Genomic DNA, 20,342 nt, shown 5'->3' with positions numbered 1-20,342 from the left:
CAGGTCAACTGCACAAACATTTCATGAGATGCTTAAACATTTCACGTGTACCGAAAATACATTTCACTGGACAACAACAAAAACAACATTCTGCAGGGTAAAAAATACCCTCCACAAAACAAAGTTACATTTTACTACATGCAACAAACATTTCAGCTAATAGGAAGGGTAGAACTACTCTACATCTCTGTGGTTGGACAACACCCATCCTCAGTTATACATCATGACTGGTGTAGAGGCGACAGCAGTGATAGCTTGGTTGGGAAATAGCTTAAGCTTTGTGAAATGTTTTTGAGATTAATGAAATATTTTCCCATTTTTTGAAATGTTTTTTTCTGCTTCATGACATGTTTTGATGTTTCATAAAATACTTGTTACATGTTTTTGTGTTGCATGAAATATTTTGACATTTTATGAAATGTTGGTTCAAATGATTTCTTTGATTTTTTTTGTGTTTGATGAAATATTATTACATTTGGTGACATACATTTATGTTTTAATAAATGTGCAGTTGACCTTCAGGGGCACCGTATAAACTGATTAAACATATAGAGCAGGGGTGTCAAACTCATTTCAGTTCAGGGGCCACATACAGCCCAATTTGATCTCAAGTGGGCTGAACCAATAAAATCACAGCATAATAACCTATAGAGAAGAACAACTCAAATTTTTCCCTTTGTTTTAGTGCAGAAAAAGTGAAAATGCTCACATTTAATGAACTATATTTTTAGAAAAACATCTGTTGTATTTTTCGCCATGATGAGTCTCATAGTGGGGCCGAATATGATATTCTTTAAACATTAAAACCTGCTGCAAACACACCAAACACACAGTGTGTGATGTGTACAGCAAAAGAACAGATAGATTATAATGATGAAGAAGGTAAAGTTGACTATTATGGACCCCTCGGCTCCAGCATGAACAGCCCTGGACTGCATTATTATTTTAATTCTGTTTAATTATTATTTGAATCATTGCTTTAACATTTATTTATCTTATTTAATTATCTATTTATTTCTTGTATTCATCTGATCTTGTTAACACTACCTTATTTTGAACTTTTCTTTCCACTCTTACTTATTTTATTAATTCTACTGTGTTCATTTTATTTAATTTTTAAGTATTTTATTTATAATCCTGCCTTTTATAATTTTATCATTGCTGTTTTCTGTCTCTGTTATTCTGTGAAGCACTTTGGGCTGCATGTTTTTATGTATGAAAGGTGCTTTATAAATAAAGTTGACTTGAGTATTCTTATTTATTATTATTATTAACTCTGTAAATGCGCGTTCACTTCACCTGTCGTCCAGCTGTTCCCATGGTTACAACGCATGTGTACTCCAGTGCGTATTATAACCTCCGCAGCCAGCTTTCTGAATTGGTGTCTGAGCGTCTGTCTCACTGTTGCTGCTTCTTCTGGGTAAGTCAGACGTCGAAATGAAGACTCATTCTTTCTCTGTGTCTGGACATATGTTTTATCTTTTAAACTTCATTGAAAAAACAAACTTTGGTGTAGTTAGTGGGCAGTGCTGAAGAAGAAGGGGACTAACAACAAGAGGACGTTACCAAGGCAGCGACGACGCGCAGGACGAGGAGACAGGGGAGTGCGTAATAGCTGCGGGTAGAAGAGACAGAGAAACAGACCTCTCAGGTCCTTACTGTGGATATACCCACATCTGACTTTATGGATTTACACTGTGGTGGACTTAGAGAAGCTTCTGCATGAGCTTACATGTAGCTTTGGGGACTTTTGATGGACTTGCATCATCTGCTGACTTGTAAATGAAGACCCTTTACGCGTCTGGACAGGTGAGTGTTGCAACGACTCTGATTGTGCTGTGGTCTGCAAGACCTGCAACCAGGTGTCTCTTAATTCTTATATAAATAGCTGTATAACAGCTGAGGAACACTGACAACCCAGAACATAAATACATATTTAATAAGGGGTTGTTAAATGTGTGATAATCTCCCCCCTCTTCTTTTGACAGACCTCAACAGAACAATGGAGAAATATGAAAAGCTGGCCAAAATCGGTGAGGGGTCCTATGGTGTGGTGTTTAAATGCAGACACAGAGACACTGGGCAGATAGTCGCCATCAAGAAGTTTGTGGAGTCTGAAGATGACCCTGTAATCAAGAAGATTGCATTGAGAGAAATACGCATGCTGAAGGTGAGAAGAGATTAGTATCACCAGATAGTATCAGGTTTGCTCACATCTAACACCACACGGGTACACGTGCACTTACATAGGGGTGCATGTATTCACTTAGGATATGAAGGATGTTTGTTTGTCTTGTCATGCACAAATATTAATATTATTATCATGCAAAACATTTAATAAAAGTAGGAACATGCATACACACTTTTATGACATTCTCATGTACAAGGGGGAAATTAAAGACTCAAGAAGTTCAACAAAAGTCTGCAAAATATAAGGACACTTTTTCTGCTTTTAAACTCTGACACCTTGTCCATGATGTCTCTTGGCCCTGCAGCAGCTCAAACACGTGAATCTGGTCAACCTGCTCGAGGTCTTCAGGAGGAAAAGACGGCTCCACCTTGTGTTTGAGTTCTGTGAACAGACGGTCCTCAATGAGCTGGACCGACACCCTCGAGGGTAGGTCAGGAGCGACAGGAGCAGACTCCCATCTGCTGCGGTGTAACCTGTGTGTGATGTGTTGTTGACTTTTAATCATTCTCTCATCAGTGTCCTGAGTTTGAGTAATAATTTACAGCAGATACAGGCTGCATACACTCAAAGTTGAAGATAGTTAGTCACTTTCAATCTTCTGCAGTGTTTGTATTATCTGTTTCTACTCAAATACTAAACCTAAGTGCAGTATTTGAATCAGCTGTAGTTCATTTGAGTACTTCCTCAACATGTAACTTTAAAGCAAGTCATACAGACAAACTGTGCTTCCTACTTCTTTGTTTGAAAGCTACACATTGAAGGTAGCAGTTGCTCAAAACTTATAACCAGTTTAGTCATTTTGACACATAATTTAAGACTAAACTATCCAAAACTACCTGCTTCTTCAGCTCTGATGGAGTAACTTTATATTTTCATGTTGCGGCATGAACTGAAGCTGATAATAGAAACACTTCCATCACTGCAGAAGAGGCCTCTCTTTTAAGGAAGTCTATTTTTAGCGCACACAATATCGTATTGCTCATGCTGTGTTTACTGTTTGAGAGAAGAGGGCAGTGGGTGAATGACAAAGAGGGAGCTAACACTGTTGCCAAGAGATTTAAATGACGTAGAAAGTTGGTTGGACGTTGGAGAGTGAGGGAGGGATATACGAATAAATGAAAATATGATTTAGATATTAAAGGAAAGTGTTGTTTTTTTCCAGGCTTTGAGCTCTACTCGTGCAACCTGCAGTCACAAGATCTCAGTGTGATTTTTGCCATGTGAAGTCACGCAGCAACACTAACCCACATTGGCGAGCTGACCATTTTTCCCCTTTCCCACAAGGCCGTGCAGCAGAAACTCTAGCTGCTCCTGAAAACAAAGGCGCTGTTGCTGTTAGAGACAGGCCTAAGGTTACCTGGGTGACAAGAGGGCAGTGTAAAGCACCACTTCTTTTTTGAAATGATAGATGAGGAGTAAATAAGCTGGGCTTTCTTCCTGTTATAACAATCAATATTCCTCTGTCTGTTCTCTGTGTGCAGGGTTCCAGAGGCGCAGCTGAAGAGCATAGTGTGGCAGACTCTGCAGGCTGTGAACTTCTGCCACAAGCACCATGTCAGTATACTTCTAATCCAGTGATTTTTACAAGTTTATTATTGACTTTTGGTCACAGTTTTTCCTTTCTCCCTCTTTCTTCTCATCTTAGGATACAAGTTTGTGTTTTCACAAAATTTGTCGATGCCATTTGTACAGGAAATTGAAGTCACTGGTCTTTGCAGCTGTTTCTAACTCACCATATCGGTCATGCATTGATTAACTAATGAATTATCTAAATAGTCTTGTTTGTTGGAAAAACCCAGAGCATAACAACAGTGATGTTGTGAAGGAAAAAGAACTGCAGCAACCAAATTTGTCTCAGTGAACATTTGGCTTCTTATTATTGTGTCAAGAAGAACTCAAAGATCTGAGCATGTCTTTAAGATGTGTTTTTACTTTATTTCTTAACAGTTCAAAAATTGAAAATGTTTTCAACTGAATCATTGCATAATCATTATCAAGTTATGACTATCAATTTATTCCGTCTGAAAATACTTGTGTTTGCAAAATGAATTTAGAGTAGTTCACTTGTATACTTTGGCTGCTGAGATCGCTTCCAACCAGCTGATAATTCACTGGATCTGTTTTCAGTAAAAAGTATTTGTCTGGAAAAAATCAGAGCATTAGATGAAGCTGTCCAGAAATTTGCAACACATAACTTGTGATTAATTTCTCTAATGTCTATAAAACATACGTCCAGGCCACACGTCTGTACAGGATAGACTATAGAATATAAAATATCTTTATTGTCATTGTCACAAGTACAACGAAATTAAATGCAATCTTATTTCAGTGCAAATAAGTCTCAGTGACTGAAATGCACTCTTCAGGTTCAATATCGAACATGTACAGGCTTCTGATCTCTTGTTATTTTTCCTCCTTGCCTGCTTCTAATCTGTCAACCTTAATATATTTAAATCCAATTCAATTTGCTTTATTGGCATGAACAAAGACATGTTGTTGCCAAAGCACATAAGATTCATACACATACATATATGACATATTTTATACACCTTAATGAACAATGGTGTCACCCATACAGCATATCTCAATGTCCTCACTTGATGCGGTATACTCATAAAACCTTCACCTAAAATCAAATATTATGGGATGGTGCGTCCCTCAGGCTGTGACAGGCAGATGCATATTTACCATATATGACCCTTCCCCCAGGAGAACTGAGAATTTCTCTTTTGGGGTTAATGCTGGGAAGTTTGTTACTATTTTAGTAATTTCCCTGTAGTGGGAATCTCTTAGTAAAGAGAACTTGCTACAGTGGAGGAGGAAGTGCATCTCTGTCTAACCCTCTCTCTCTCTCTCTCTCTCTCTCTCTCTCTCTCTCTCTCTCTCTCTCTCTCTCTCTCTCTGTGTCATTAAAGGACTGTGTATCACGTTGCCAAATCTTGACCCTGAGTCTGTATGTTGTGTTTATGTTGCAGTGCATCCACCGAGATGTAAAGCCAGAAAACATCCTCCTCACCAAAACCGGAGTCATCAAGCTCTGCGACTTCGGCTTCGCCCGCATCCTGAGTAGGTCACCCAGGGACTCGGTGCATTTATGTGCGTTTAGCGTTAATGTGCCTCTAATGACTTATTCAACACGGAACCTGGATCAGCTCAGGCCGATAGCCTCCTCACTTTCAGTGTTTCAATGCACAGGAGGACCACTCAGCCAGTTAGTGCACCTCTGTGGAGTGTGTCTCTGTTTACCCTTCCTGCTTTGGGTTTCAGTGTTGTGTTACCATACATTAACATGTAGTCATGTAGTCATTAAGCATGCCTTGTAATCCCTTCCTCTACAATGTGTGTGTTATTTAGCGTTCAGTGTTCAGTATCTAAGTGTATGTGTGTCCACACAAGTTATCATCATGTGTCTGCATGTTGTGTTCTCAGCGGGACCGGAGGATGACTACACAGATTACGTGGCGACCCGCTGGTACCGGGCCCCTGAGCTGCTGGTGGGGGATACTCAGTATGGGCCTCCTGTGGATGTGTGGGCTCTCGGCTGTGTCTTCGCTGAGCTGCTCCACGGGAATCCACTCTGGCCTGGAAAGTCTGATGTCGACCAGCTCTACCTCATCCGTAAAACTTTAGGTACATGATCACAGTGATGGAAACTTTGTGGACAAAATCTACCTATCACTTTTATAAACTTACATCAATACAATCAGAAATAGAAGCATCAGTTTACAGATCTCATGTGCTGTTGCTGTCTTGACACTTCACCATCACAGTTTGTGTGAACTGAACTAAAGAGTCAGGTGTGAAAACACCCTCACAAGTAAAAGCTTCAGCATTTCTATTATCTGATTTATCACCACCTTTTGGCGATTGAGTGAACATAACTTAATCCGATACTTCACTGTTGAAACACTTGCAGTAGTCTAAGGCAGGGGTTCCCAAAGTGGGGGTCAGGACCCCCTTGGGGGGGCGCAAGACACAGATGGGGTATTGTGAGATGTCTTCCAGGATGTTTTTTTTTTTCAAGTTATCTCAAAATAGTACATTTTACCCATTACAGTAAAAAATATCAATAAAAATAGATGCTAACCTTGAAATGAAACCTTGAAAATATAAAATCTAATGAGTTTTCTGCCTTTCTTTTTTGCCACATGACTCCTAAGTTTAGGGTTAGTGAACAGTTCATTATCAAAAGCATCAGCAGCAGTAGGCTAATTCATAAAGGCACAGGAAACACAGACACATGCTCATATAGGTAGGTTAGTTTTCTGCAGACCAGCTAAATGAAGACACATTAAATCACTTTGACGGACAGTGGGGGTTGCGAGTCTTTGGCACCTATATTTTGGGGGTTGCAGGCTGAAAAGTTTGGGAACCCCCGCAGCCTGTTGCACCAGCTGTGCATAAGTTGTGTCCTAAGTTAGGGTGTAAAGTCCTCACTAAACCAAACGCTGAAACTAGTTAGTTTGTAACTTAAGTTGTGACATAGTTTGGTTTCACCACAGAGACGTAAGGTTCATCTTAACTAGTAGACAGTAACGTCCAAACTAACCAAAACATTGTTGCAGATATGACGTATACACTTCCAGCAGCCAATCAGAGGAATGCACCAGTTTGGATGCACTGTTATCTTTCGTGCCTAATCGTCTCAGAACTGACCAACGGCTGAATCAAACTAAAGTAAGGTGATAACTACAGTCTAAATCCTTAATCTACGGTGTGTGTAATAAAAGTGACATCGAGTGGTACAATTATCAACTACAACATATGTTAATCATAGGAGGGCAAATCTCTGTCATCATATTTTGCCCAAAGGATTTAATCTCTCGTGGATATCACGTTGCAGACGTCATATAGCTGGGAGGACCCTCTGTATCTCCTCATCATCCCACTTTTCAAAACGATGCACCATGGCAGCCGATATACTCTACGGAGGACTTTACACCTACTAGGACCCAAGTGTAAGAATTAAGTTGCAACTTAGGCTTATGCTGGAACTATCTCAGCTGGTGCAATGCACAAAACGTTAGTAGAGTGTAAATTCCATCCTAAATGAGAAGTTACGTTCAAACTAGGCTACGTTTGAACTTACTCACAGCTGGTGCAACAGGCTGCCTGGTCTATGCTACAATACCACTCAGGAAATATCACAAATGGCATTAATCATCTAGCAATGGTTGGTCAGCAAGAGAGAACAGGCTGGAGCTGCATGTGCTTGTGAGTTACTAATTAACAGTAAATATCATCCAAACTAACAAAGAAACTATTAATGACTGCTGAGAATGAAACTTTGAAAATGAGTGCAAATCCAACGTAGAAGAAACACATCAGTTACCATGATTGCATGCATGAATTAGTCTATATCAAGGTTCAAGGTTTCTTTTTTACATTTAATTGCACCAACATTAAAACATTTAGAACAGTAACAACATAAAAACAATAGTTATGTGGCATCATTAAGCAGGCCAGTTGCTACCAGGACAAAAGAGTTTCTCTTCCTATTTGTGCTTTTTGGCATTGCCAATCTGCGGCCTGAGGGAAGCCGGTGGAACTCACAAAAAAGAGGATGGCACTGGTCAGCCACGATGGACCAGGCTTTGCTGAGGGTCCTGGCTTGATAAAGGCTTGACATGTCAGGCAGGGATGTGCCCGCAACCCTGCTGCATTTCTTCACAAAAGCCTGAAGTCTCTTTTTATTTTTCAGACTAGTCGACCCATACCAGAAAACCATGTCTTGTGGACATTAAAACCCCTGAGCTTATGATAAAAGTACATTCTTTGATGAGCCTTTTTGCAGACAGCGTCAACCTGATGCTCCAATGTGAGTTTACTATCTATGAAAGTGCTGAGATGTTTGTGCCGGTTCACAATCTCCACTACTTTGTTATCAATAAAAACAGGGGAGAAGGCAGAGGGGGTCTAAAAGATCAGAGTGCAAAAACAACTTCATATCAAAGCTTATCTAAATATGTGCTACAAGAGAGAATGGCACTGAGGTCAGTGAGGTTACCACTCTAAAGAAACTTTACCTAACTTCCCCTCTCCTCATCTGGATTCAGCTTCTTATTGTTTCACTTTTTAATTTTTTTAATTTCAGGATTTCAATGTTTTAAGTATCTTCACACCTCTCTGTGATATTTCTTCCCACTAATGAGATGTTGGTACTAGATTAAGCCTTTGAATGACTCACTTCTGACCTCAGGTGACCTGATCCCTCGCCACCAGCAGGTGTTCCGCTCCAACGTCTTCTTCAGCGGAGTCAGTATTCCTGAACCCGACACGACGGTAAGGATCCGGTTTCTGTTTCGAATGCACACAGCATGTTGTTAATGCAGAGGCAATTAAGTGTGTTTGCTGTGAATGTTAACCTTCTTCTGCTCTCAGGAGCCCTTAGAGAAACGCTTCCACGGAGTCTCTTCTCACGCCCTCCAGGTTATGAAGGTAAAGAGTTTTAGAGGGTGTTATGGAGCATGACTGATCCAGCAGTATTGACAGTAGACTGTGTGTGTTGGCCAATAATTGATAAGGAATTGCACCATTAAAAGCCAACATTAAGGGATCTATTCTGAAAATGGAAGTTCTTAAATGAGTGATTAAACTCAAGAAACTGGAAAACATTATATCAATCCATCAATCTTTATTTATCTATTAATTCACAACAAATGTAACCTCGAGACGCTTTGCTAAAACAACAGGTCTAGACCAGGTGCCAAAGACTTGTGACCTCTACTGTCCCTCGAAGTGATTAAATGTTGCTTCATACTTCATTTACTTCAACTTCAAAATTAGTTTACCTACATAATTAACTGTTAGCTAACCCTAACCCTAACTTTAGGACTCATCTGGCAAAAAAGAAAGGCAGAAAACTAATGAAATATACTGATTTGCAGGGTTTTATTTCAAATGTAACTACAAATGTTGTCAATATTTTTACAATAATGGGTAAAATGAGCACATTTAGATTACTTAAAAAAAATGGAAAAATCTTGACAACATCTTGCGACCCTCCATTGGTGTCCTGCGACCCCTCAGGGGGTCCAGACCCACACTTTGGGAACCCCTGGTCTAGACCATACTCTTCTTTTATATCCAGTATTTTGGGGCAAACAACTTCAGACAAACTAATGACTCAATACTTTTAATTCTCATTCTAATAATTTGTAAATACAACAAGCTAAACTCTGTGTGTCTGTGTGTGAGCAGTCATGCCTGGTGATGGACCCGTCTCTCCGGCTGTCCTGTGAGGAGCTGCTGGAGCTGCCGTATTTCCAGGAGGAAGGAGGAGCAAACTGGGGCCGGGAGAGCGAGCGTCCCGGGAGACGACACGACAAAGTGTCTCGTCGCAGGCAGCCAGGGGTACGTATGAAACATGGTGCAAAGAAAGTCTCCCAGAACCCCAGATGCAAAATCAGTGCACCCTGCTACAGCCTTGCTTGTCTGTGTTGGACACTGCAGCTCTGCAGGGACTCGTTTGGTCATCAGAGCCAAAGCTAGATGAAGACAGCTCATAGTCTTCCATGTATTGCTTTCTTGTTGTCCACAAAAGAAGCATTGACACACAGTTAGTGGTCTTCTATTGTCACCACCTGACACCCTGATAAACCATCAATTCAAGAGGTCCTCAAAGGTGGTCACAGTTCAGGTGTTTAGCTCTAACATTCATCCTTATAATACTCTCTTCCTCTCTATAGGCTCAGTACCTGCCTCAGTTACCAAACAGCAACATCTCCCCTGCTCCAGACGTCAAGAAGCAGGTGAAACATAAATATCACCTTCCCAACATCTAGCAGAACACCCAACCAACCTTTGACAGGCGCAGTTGTGCTCCTGTATGCTTTGTGGAGTTGTTTCAATACAGTCGGCTTGAAGATGCATTCATTCTTGGTGTGACAGTAAGAAAGTGTATTTTAGTTTCATCATCACTTCATATTCTTTACATGCCGTACACTAATAAGGGCGACCAAAGAATACGGTTAGTGTCAGAGCTGATGACACCTTATCACCACATATGATATCATAAAGCTCAACAGTGTGCCATCATCATCACTTTCACAGAAGTACTAGAGTTTATTAGAGTTTCAGTCACACAGCAGGTCCATACAGGCTTTACATGGTAAAGATTACCATTTGTAATCTTTATTTTCAGATGTATTTTATTACAAATATATAAAATGAATCGGTGCATTAGTTTGCTTTATTACTCATGTACATTTTGTATTATAAAAACAAAAGAAGGACTGACCATACAACAGTAATGTGATATACTTGATGAGAAACACAGTCTTTGTTAAGGTTTAGTAAAAATCTGCCTTGACACCTGACACTCTGAAGTAATTTTAAACGAATTGCAGCCTCAGTCTCTGACAACGATCCTCTGAGCCCGACATTCACTGGGACACCGGACAGTGATACACCTGAACATGCCTCAACAAACTGACAGCCTGACACGCTGCTTGACTGATCGGCTGACCTTGAACTCATCAGGTTACAGATGTAACTCTCGCAATACGTCACTGCGCTGCAGGCTGTGAACAAAAGGGGTCCCTGAGGTTAGGACGAGTCACAGGAGGACCGACTGAACTGAGACCAAAATAATCTGTTTTTAGTTTTTTTAAAACATTGAAATAAATCATAATAAATGTTTTTATTTGCTTATCATGTGATCTTTATTTTGTTTTACTGAAAAAGAAGACAGATAGTCAACTAAGGCGTACATTAAAGCTGATCCAGAACAAAAACATTGAGCCACTTTCAGTTCCTGCAGTGAGGTTTTCCTCTCATGGACTGAGAGGACTGAAATGAAGGATTTACTGGCATCTCGTGGCAGATTCACAGATTGCAAACGACTGATAACAGCTCCCCTCAGTCTCCCTTTCAAAGTGTGTAATGTTCAGTTTTTCTCTGGCAGACTCCAGCTCCCTTTAAAGCTTCAAGCTTTAAAACACAATTATCAGGTGCCATACACAATCGCTGTAAATATCATATTACACTTCTGCCAATAGGCTCACTACTCTATAACATTTTTCCATGAACGTTTGTCAAGACATGATTTTAGGGAGGTAACTAAACTAAAAAGTGCTTATCAAAAGAGATTCTGTTGTTGTGACACTCCTCAGGAGAGGAGGTCTTGTTACAGCCCAAGCTGAAACAAGGCCAACATACAGAGTCTCACTTGTGTCGGAAAACAAAAGAGGCAGTGAAAATCACAAGAGGAAATCTAGCTGCTGCATGTGGTGCCAAATGATTACATTCTAAAGAGTTTAATAAGAGCAGTAAAAAGCCTGATGCCTGTGCCAGGTTTAGCACCGAGGTGTTGCGATGATGTTGTATCTACGAGGCACATTGGCAAAGCTGCTGAGCTCGGGGCTGAGATCCACACTGTCAGGTCCGCCAGACACAGAGAAGGTGAAACGCTGCAGAAGTGATACCATGAAGAGGAAAATCTCCATTCGAGCCAGGGACTCTCCAACACATGACCTCTTTCCTGAACAACAATCAAACCAGTGATAGTCTATATATTATACAGGCAGGGGAGAAAATGTGTTTCCATTATAGCTCAGAAAAGGCATGATTAGCAAAGAAGACAAGGTTCAGCAACATTTTAAAAAGATAGTAATGAAGTTTAAATAACTTACCTGCAGAGAAGGGCATGAATGCAGGGTTCTTCTTAAAGTTGCCATTACAGTCCAGGAAGTGCTGAGGGTTAAAGGACCAAGGGGTCTCCCATTGTTCTTCTTCTTTTAGCACAGAGTGCAACAAAGGAACAATCATTGTACCCTGTTAAGACAGAAATCACATGGTACAGATTTGTTGGAGGCCCTTTTTTATGTCAAGACACTTCAGGAGGCGAAACCACAATACCTTGGGAATAGTGTAACCCCTGAAAGAGATGTCCTTCACCGCGTATCGAGGTACGCTCATAGGGACAATATCCATAAGACGCTGGACTTCATGGAGGACTGCATCTGTGAAGTGGAGGGACTTCCTGTCCTCCATACAAGGACTGCGTTCCTGACCAATCACAGTGTCGATCTCCTGCTGCATGTTCTCTGCACAGGCAAAAGCAAAACATATAGCATTTGCCTTTTTCCACATCAGAAACCCTGCTGCTCACATAAAACACAAGAACGCACAAGGTTTAAAAATCCATCTGATACAACCATCATTGGATGCATTGAGCCTGTTTCTGAGTTCTTCCCCTCACTTTGGTTTCTGTGACCTACCCTGTATTTTGGGGTATTTGATCAGCACAGTAATTCCATATCGAATAGTTGAACTGGTTGTTTCAGTTCCTGCCAGGTACAGATTCAAAACTGTTGACACCAAATTCTCATAATGGAACTCGGATGTGGGAAGATGCTTTTCCTGGAAGAAGAACAAAACAAAACAGGAAGTATAAAAACTGATATGAAAGTTCAAGATGTGAAATAACTTTAAAACAAGCATGTGTGTGACTTTGAATTCATTTCTGAAGTGTTATGAGGAAACATTCTGCACATGCTGAGTTTAATAAACACACCTGACCTTATATTCTGAGTCTCTGTCTGATTAATGAGTTTACCGTACCTGAACGAGTCTAAGAAGGAAACAGTCGATGTAATCTCTGGGTGAACTCGGGTCCAGCGTGTCTTGGTGCTCCTGGATCTTTTTCATGGTGAAATCTCTCAGTTCTTCAACTCTGGCAAATATGTTGTGCTGCTGACCTGGGAGCCGCTCCATCAACCAAGGGAAGACATTATACAGCTGTGAGGGAGGGAGGAAATGCATCCTGTGAGTAATGTGTCAAGCAACCAGATGTTAGCCCTCCAACCTTTAATATTTGAGGTGCTGCTCTGATAAAAAATGCCCTGGCCCTCACTGCACATTCTTCAAATCACTCCCTGAAAAGGAAAATGTGCAAACCATCACCTTGGATGTAGTTTCTGAACTTTGCAACCTTTTTATCTTGGTAAGAATGTGTCTTAAGAATCACGTTCAACTAGAAAAAATCTCTAAAGCTGTCCATTTGCATGTTTTCTTCAGTTCAGCCTTGGGCTGGGCGATCTGGCCTAAGAATAAAATCTCAGATTTTTTTTACAAAAAACTCAATTTAGGATTTTAATCGATTTTTCTGTTTTTCTCCTGAAAATAGTCATAAAATCAGGATAATGTTCAGCTAGATGTCTGGCTTGAAACAAAGCAGTACAACTTAAAGAGACTGAATTTTCCATCTCAGGAAAACAATAATTTCTTTGACTGTGACATTAAGCACCATGAACAAAAACTACTTCAAAAAAGTAAAAATAAAAGTCTTTTCTAGAATTAACCTCCTTGAAAACTAAATTCTTTATGCTATTGCTGAAAAAAGATCAATTTCCCCATTGGGATAGATCATAGACTGTAAATAAAAATGGACAGCGTTGCTCCGCCTCTTCCCGTTGTACGGTTCTGAAGCCAAAAAATCCCTCTCCTGGGCGCCGCCATTGTGCAGCCAGAGCCTGTGAAGCCTTTGTAATAAGCTCCGCCCTACAGCGTAGCGTCACAAGACGCTGTGTGTCATTTGAAGTTTCGTTCTACGGCGGCTGTGAATCAAAGCAAACCCGGAAGTAAAACCCCGTTTTTTAAACTCTAATAACTAACGAAAAAGAAACTTTTCAGGAAAAAGAGGCCTTGAACACAAAACAGTCAAATACTAACTACATATAACCACAGCATACGGATGTGAGAAACATTCGTACGACGTGTATTTATTTTTTAAAGTTTGACTGACAGATTTTTTGACCTATACTGCAGCCAGCCACCAGGGGGCAGTCACACTGCTGAAAGCCTCACCACCAGTGCCGTATCCGGCACGCTTGGGATAGATGTAGTGCAAATACATCTTTCATCAAACTTCACATTTTTGCAGATGAATAAAAAGTGTCTCCTATATCCCTGAAGGTATATACAAATCAAGTAAACTGCATCACATGTAAGCAGAGGTACAGGACATAAGGTGTGTGGTTTTTATCTTCAGTTCCAACATTCTTTTTTCCTTAAAGGCCCTATGAGGAGTTTTGAACTGGCTGAGAAACAGACTGAAAATGATACCGATGCCTCTTTATGACCTTCAATAGGAAACAAGACCATCAGCAACAACACTGACCCCTTCTCTGTAGTCATTTTTAATGCCTGAAACCGCCCTGAGGGGGTAGGTTTTAGGCCAGATGATGGACATCTCGCTTCAGAAACAGCCTTTATTTGACTGTTTTCATGGAAAATAATCACATTGCCTGATAAAGTTGACTGTTAAAAGACAACAGGAAGAGGTTTCTGTTGAAAAGACTACTTTTGCATGTATAGGACAAGAGATAAGAGGTATCACTTTGTCCACAAGGGGGTGCCAGAATCAATACAAAACAAAAGTTCCTCACAGCAGCTTTAAATATTTATGCTAATAATAAAAATGCCAATTAATCAATCAAATCGATTTATCGTACAGCTCTGGTTCAGCCTTTTTTTTTTCATCACTAAACCCAGCCACCATGCCACTTCATGATATGTGCAACATCTCTTATCTTACCTGACCCCAGGGACTGCTGCCAAATCTCAGGATATCTGTGATTATCTGCAGGAGGTGGAGGAAATGGTCATCGTCATAGCTGAAGCGTTGACCAAACACCAAACAGCAGATCACATTGGACACGGTGCCGCTCAAGAAGTATGTTGGATCAAATGATGACCCTGGAAAGAAAGGAAAAATATAGATTTAAAAAAAGGTGCTTTGCCGTATGTGCTGTTAAAGCTCTACATTATTTGCTCTTCAGTGGTGGGCTGTGGATTTCTAGAGGCGAGGTGCATGAGTGAAGCTGAAATGTGCTTTCCAATGACTCAAATCCTGTTGGCGCGTTATTTAAAGGTCATGACATCAGTCACTCTCTGGAACATTGTATTTAACAAAGTACTCTGAAACTAAAAATACAACAGCTCAAGTTTGCCATTCATCCTAAAAATACAAAGTCCAGTTTGACTCTAGCTGTGCTTTATTTACTTTTTATTTAACTCAACTTTATTTATAAAGCACTTTAAAAACAACCACAGCCAAAACAGAGTCCTGGTACAGACAAACAACACAGGCATAAAACAATAAAAACACAGGATAATAAAACAATAAAACAATAATTAAAAACAAACCATAAAACACTAAAACAGGAGCAGAGTCTCATGCAGGAATAAAAATGGGTTTTAAAACAAGTTTTAAAAATGGACAGTGAGGAGGCTTGTCTAATGTGGAGGGGAAGCTCATTCCATAATTCAGGATTTAAGCAAGTTCACATTTGTTTATTGGAACAAGATAAGAGTCCTCCTCTCTTGTTGTGACAGAGCAAACACACAGGACAAGTAAAGCAAGTCATTGACATGCACACATACTAACCTTTGGTGCTATTTATGCGGGCCACAAGGTGCTTAGCCTCCTCCTGGATCCACTCCTCCATCCCCTTACGTCCCATCCCAAAGTCTCTTAGTGTTGTCAGGGTGAAGCGACGCAGCTGTTGCCAACGCTCTCCATTACTGATCCCCAAACCTGAGGATTTTGAAGAAATGAAAAAATACCATCAGGTTACAGGTGAGACTTTAAAAAGACTTGCAGACACTTTACAAAGCATTGCAGAATTCCAATTACCATAGCCTTTGGTAGCTTTGACCATGAAAGGAACAGGTCCTCTTCCAGTGAAGTCATCTGCTTGGTCCACCAAAGCCTCCTTCACCGCGTCATACCCCACCAGGACCACAACACGCTGACGGCCCAGGTACACAGTGACCACAGGACCGTAGCTTTCACCGAGCTGGAGGTTCAAAAGGGAAACAAGCATGCCTCTGATTCTTGTACAGGCATGCAAGGAACACATGTACACAAACCCCATTTCAGTGCAGGGGAACCAAATATAAACATGGACTATCACCAAAATACAGAAGCCCTAAAAGGACAGGATTAAATACATATTTTTTTCTCAGTTTTCTCAAGATAACGAGGACATTTTGGCGTTATCTCAGGAATTAAAAGGTTGTGAGCTTGAAATCTCAACTTAACCTGCACCTTCCACTTACAACACACGTTCAGCCGACCTGATCCTGCTGGAAATCCCCAAAACACAGTCAGTCATCTGTCAGTCATCATTTCAGTCTGCTGTGCCCACAGACTGGAACAATTTACAGAAAACTTTAAAACTAGTCCACTACATCTCACTAAACCAGCCTTCAGGAACTCTCTCATGGACACTCTTAAACACGCCTGCACCTGCTTTTAATCCTTTTAATCCTGGACTCCTGCTGACGCTGTTCGCTGTTTGCTCTGTTCTGTCCTGTCCTGTCATGTTTAACTTGTCTTTTATGTTTTTATTCTTGTGTTTGTTTCATTACTGTTCTCCCTGAACCTTTACCCCTCAAAAGGCTGTGTCTTTTGCCAGGTCATCACTGGAAATAAGAATTTGTTCTTAATGACCTACCTGGTTAAATAAAGGTTAAATAAAGAATAAAGATAAATATATTTCCTTGTGATAACGGGATCATTTATCTTGCTTTGTTCAGAGAATGAAGCTTGTTTTTTGTGTTTTTGATCTTCAACCTGTAAGATAAATGTCTCGTGACAAAATGTCTTTTTATTCTGTACAGAGGCAAAATTTTCTAAACATTGTTTGTGAAAAAAAAACAGAAAACATAATAAAGAAACTGAGAATAGAACTTTCCTATTACCTGAAGTTACTTGGTTACCATATAAATTTGCTCCTTTTATCCTAAGTACAGAAGCTCTAAAAGGACATGATTAAATACATTTTATCCTCACAGTTTTCTCAAGATCTCGACTTATTTTTCTCATTATCTCAACAAAACACCTGAAATTAACTTGTAATCTCAAGAAAACAGTGAAAATAAAATGTATTTAACCACCTCTTTTTAGGGCTTCCATATAAAAACATTATACAAGTGACAAACACAACTTTAACTGAGACTGGTTAAGGAAATAAAATGGGTAGAAAACATTAAAAATCAACTTTATGTCTCTAAGGATTGCATTAACAGCCAGTTAACTCCAAGTGCATGCCTCTCCTGTGCAGAAAACACATGCAGAACAAAGCAGATATAAACTGTCACAGTTATAAAGGTAAGTAGGTTACAAATGAACTTATATTATTACAGAACAAGTTACCCATCAACTATTCATACCTTTCTCATAGTTTTGAACGGGGCTCTCTTGTCCAGCTGCAGCAGATTTCCAATGATAGGCAGGCCAGAAGGTCCTGGAGGTAAACAAACCTTCTTTCTGCTCTTTAGGTGTAACACTAACACCAAAACAACCAGCAGCCCTGCAGAAAGCAACGTGACAGAGAGCTCCATGATGCTCCAGGAAAATAAACACTCAGCTTCTATCTCCTGAGAGTTATCATAGGACTATGTCTGCAGAGAGGACAGCTGATGTATAAATACAGCTGCACACGTCAGGTAGTCAACCTTTTGCCTGATCTCGCGCTGATTAGTGGAATGTAGCCAAACAGGAAAAGGGGTTAAAGGCACAATATGTGACTCCTCCATGTATTTGCTGCAGGTCTAGCCAAAGGTCGTTATTGCCTCAGTTGTGTAAGCTTCGAAAGTTTTCAGAAAAGCAATAACTTTACATATAATTGACTTGTAATTCAAAGCTTGATCCGGAAAGGAAACTGGACTTGGTAGGAATACACAAAGTGCCCCTCAGTCTCCCTCTATCTATAAGGAGGAGGATCTAATATTAATAATGACTGGTATTTCTATAGCGCCTTTCAAGAAACCAAAGGTAGCTTCAGAGGGTCAGGTAGAGGGTCTGGGGGGTAGGTGGGGATATCTAACGGGGAAAGGCCTCGAGGAAAAAGTGAATTTTGACTGTTTTTTTAAAACTGTCCAGGGTTGGGGCACTTCAGTGGGGCTGCCACACTGAAGGCTCTGTCTCCAAAAGTCTGCAGTTTAGTCCGGGGGGATGGAGAGCAGACCCAAGTCCGAAGACCGTAGGTTCTGAGATGGAGTGTGTTGGTGGAGGAGGTCAGCCAGGTATTGGGGGGCAAGGGCATGCAGGGATTTGTAGGTGAGGAGGAGGAGGAGCTTATAGGAGAAAAGATCTGTAGAAAGGCAAGTCCGAGTCTGACTTAACTTTAAGCTTTATTCAAACTGAAAGATTTAAACAGACTAAAGTAGAGGGGATGTCTGTTTTGACCATCGCTGGAACTTAGTTCCAGTCGGGAAGAGCCAACAAACCAAGCCTCTACCTCCCATACTACTTTTGGAGACTCTCTAGCATGAGTGAAGGCATTTAGAGCTCTTCAAAAGCCCTTAAAAATCAGGCACCCTCGTACCTTAAAGAGCTCATAGTGCCCTATTACCCCTCTAGAACTCTACGCTCCCAACATGCAGGCTTGCTAGTTGTACCTAAAATCTCTAAAAGTAGTATGGGAGGTAGAACCTTCAGTTATCAGGCCCCTCTCCTTTGGAATCATCTACCAGTCAGGGTCTGGGAGGCAGACACCCTCTCCACTTTTAAGAGTAGGCTTCAAACTTTCCTTTTTGATAAAGCTTATAGTTAGAGCTGGATCAGGCTTGGACCAGCTTTTGTCATGCTGCTATAGGCCTAGACTGCCGGGGGAACTGGCACACTGACACACTGGGATCCTAGCTCACCCCCTTCCCCCCCAACCCCTTCATCACTTACTTTAACTCTGCCTGTCCCATTAAAGTTACTAACCATAGACCTTTCTGGAGTCCCTGAGCTCCATTGTCTCGTAGATTCCTCTGAGCTGCCGTAGACGTCCTCCTGCTGCGGACGATCTGGACTCCAGCTGATACGGACGTGCTGGACTCCAGCGGCAACTTCTCTCTCTTACTCTTACTTTATGCTATTGTCTGTTTCTTTTAATGTGTTGGATATTTTCCTGTGAAGCACTTTGTGAATTTATTCTGTGAAAGGTGCTATACTAAATAAAATTTACTTACTTACTTACTTACTCCCCTCTATCTGTCTTTCCAGACCTAACTCGGTCGAGGCATGATGGCTGTCTAACATGAGTCTGGTTCTGCCTGAGGTTTCTGCCTGTTAAAAGGAAGTTTTTCCTCACCACTGTAACTAGCTAAATACTGCGATGTGCAATGCTCATGGTGGATTAAGGTGGGGTCAGACTGAGTCTTACCCTGTCTTGAAGTTGGGTCTCTGTTCATAATTTGACATAGAGTGGTCTAGACCTCCTATGTTTGTAAAAGCGTCTGGAGATAACGTTTGTTATGATTTGGCGCTATACAAATAAAGATTGATTGATTGATTGATTCAAGATATGCTTATGTACAATCAATAGAGGCCAATGCAGAGATACTTTGACAGACAGACATTTTTTTATCTTCTGTTTTTTGCTTCAGCAGCATTTAGGGCAAACTGGAGAGTCACTTGCTCTGGCATCTTAATATTAAGAATAATGCAGTCTAAAAATTACGTGGACTGAATATTCTGCATCTTATTAGACAGGAGTTGATGCCTGGTTTTGTATTGATGCCAAGTTGAAAAGACAGTCCTTAAAGGCCCTATGAGGAGTTTTGAACTGGCTGAGAAACAGACTGAAAATGATACAGATGCCTCTTTATAACCTTCAATAGCAAACAAGACCATCAGCAGCAACACTGACACCTTCTCAGTTGTCATTTCTAATGCCTGAAACCGCCCTGAGGGGGTAGGTTTCAGACCAGATGATGGACATCTCACTTCAGAAACAAGCTTTATTCGACTGTTTTCATGGAAAATAATCACATTGCCTGACAAAGTTGACTGGTAAAAGACAATAGGATGAGGTTTTTGTTGAAAACATTACTTTTGCATGTATAGGACAAGAGATAAGAGGTATCACTTTGTCCACAAGGGGGCGCCAGAATCGATACAAAACAAAAGTTCCTCACAGCAGCTTTAAAATTGGTTTAATGTGGGAATTGAAGGACAAATGCTGATGAGATGTAACATGCAGGTTCTTTCAGCAGTTCTCAAGGCAAGGGACATTCCATTTATAGCTTTACTATGAAGTTCTCTTGGCCTTTGAGCCTGTTAAAATTTTATCAACTACTTGACTTGACCTGGTGCATGTGAGTTTCCTAGTTTCCTTTCTCTCTTGTTCTTATGAAGACAGTCTGTAAA

At 40.7% G+C, this 20,342-nt stretch overlaps 2 protein-coding genes across 3 annotated transcripts; one reads left to right on the top strand and one right to left on the bottom strand.

Moving 5' to 3' along the window:
- Window positions 1–1,311: 1,311 nt before the first annotated feature.
- On the top strand, window positions 1,312–10,066 carry LOC117825189 (cyclin-dependent kinase-like 1). 2 transcript variants are annotated; one of them, XM_034700877.1, is made up of 10 exons: window positions 1,312–1,420; window positions 1,989–2,170; window positions 2,496–2,617; window positions 3,673–3,745; window positions 5,167–5,257; window positions 5,621–5,821; window positions 8,391–8,473; window positions 8,573–8,629; window positions 9,392–9,544; window positions 9,880–10,066. In XM_034700877.1, the coding sequence occupies exons 2-10, from the start codon at window positions 2,003–2,005 to the stop codon at window positions 9,973–9,975; spliced, it is 1,044 nt and encodes a 347-aa protein (XP_034556768.1). In that variant the 5' UTR covers window positions 1,312–1,420; window positions 1,989–2,002; the 3' UTR covers window positions 9,976–10,066. The 2 variants fall into 2 exon arrangements, with proteins under 2 accessions (XP_034556768.1, XP_034556770.1); XM_034700879.1 differs by lacking the exon at window positions 1,312–1,420 and adding an exon at window positions 1,464–1,809.
- A 165-nt stretch (window positions 10,067–10,231) lies between these two features.
- On the bottom strand, window positions 10,232–17,677 carry LOC117825187 (cytochrome P450 2F5-like). Its single transcript, XM_034700875.1, has 9 exons — window positions 17,372–17,677; window positions 15,831–15,993; window positions 15,582–15,731; window positions 14,730–14,890; window positions 12,755–12,931; window positions 12,412–12,553; window positions 12,050–12,237; window positions 11,824–11,965; window positions 10,232–11,672 (listed from the first exon to the last, which is right to left on the bottom strand). Exons 1-9 carry the CDS (start codon window positions 17,540–17,542, stop codon window positions 11,488–11,490), a joined length of 1,479 nt encoding a protein of 492 aa, XP_034556766.1. The 5' UTR covers window positions 17,543–17,677; the 3' UTR covers window positions 10,232–11,487.
- Window positions 17,678–20,342: the final 2,665 nt, after the last annotated feature.

The sequence above is a fragment of the Notolabrus celidotus genome, chromosome 14 (genome assembly GCF_009762535.1).
Source record: "Notolabrus celidotus isolate fNotCel1 chromosome 14, fNotCel1.pri, whole genome shotgun sequence".
Taxonomy (NCBI): Eukaryota; Metazoa; Chordata; class Actinopteri; order Labriformes; family Labridae; genus Notolabrus; species Notolabrus celidotus.
The sequence above is the reverse complement of the archived record's forward strand: the minus strand, read 5'-3'. Positions and strand labels throughout refer to the sequence as shown.

What these genes read in the sequence shown, in the direction of transcription:
- LOC117825189 (XM_034700877.1), top strand. Translation starts at nt 2,003, where the DNA reads ATGGAGAAATATGAAAAGCTGGCCAAAATCGGTGAGGGGTCCTATGGT. An exon ending in GAGAAATACGCATGCTGAAG is followed by an intron (nt 2,171 to 2,495) that starts GTGAGAAGAGAT and finishes TTGGCCCTGCAG; the next exon opens with CAGCTCAAACACGTGAATCT. An exon ending in TTCCTGAACCCGACACGACG is followed by an intron (nt 8,474 to 8,572) that starts GTAAGGATCCGG and finishes TTCTGCTCTCAG; the next exon opens with GAGCCCTTAGAGAAACGCTT.
- LOC117825187 (XM_034700875.1), bottom strand. Translation starts at nt 17,542, where the DNA reads ATGGAGCTCTCTGTCACGTTGCTTTCTGCAGGGCTGCTGGTTGTTTTG. An exon ending in CCGCATAAATAGCACCAAAG is followed by an intron (nt 14,891 to 15,581) that starts GTTAGTATGTGT and finishes CTTTCTTTCCAG; the next exon opens with GGTCATCATTTGATCCAACA. An exon ending in TCCTTCTTAGACTCGTTCAG is followed by an intron (nt 12,554 to 12,754) that starts GTACGGTAAACT and finishes TTCTTCTTCCAG; the next exon opens with GAAAAGCATCTTCCCACATC.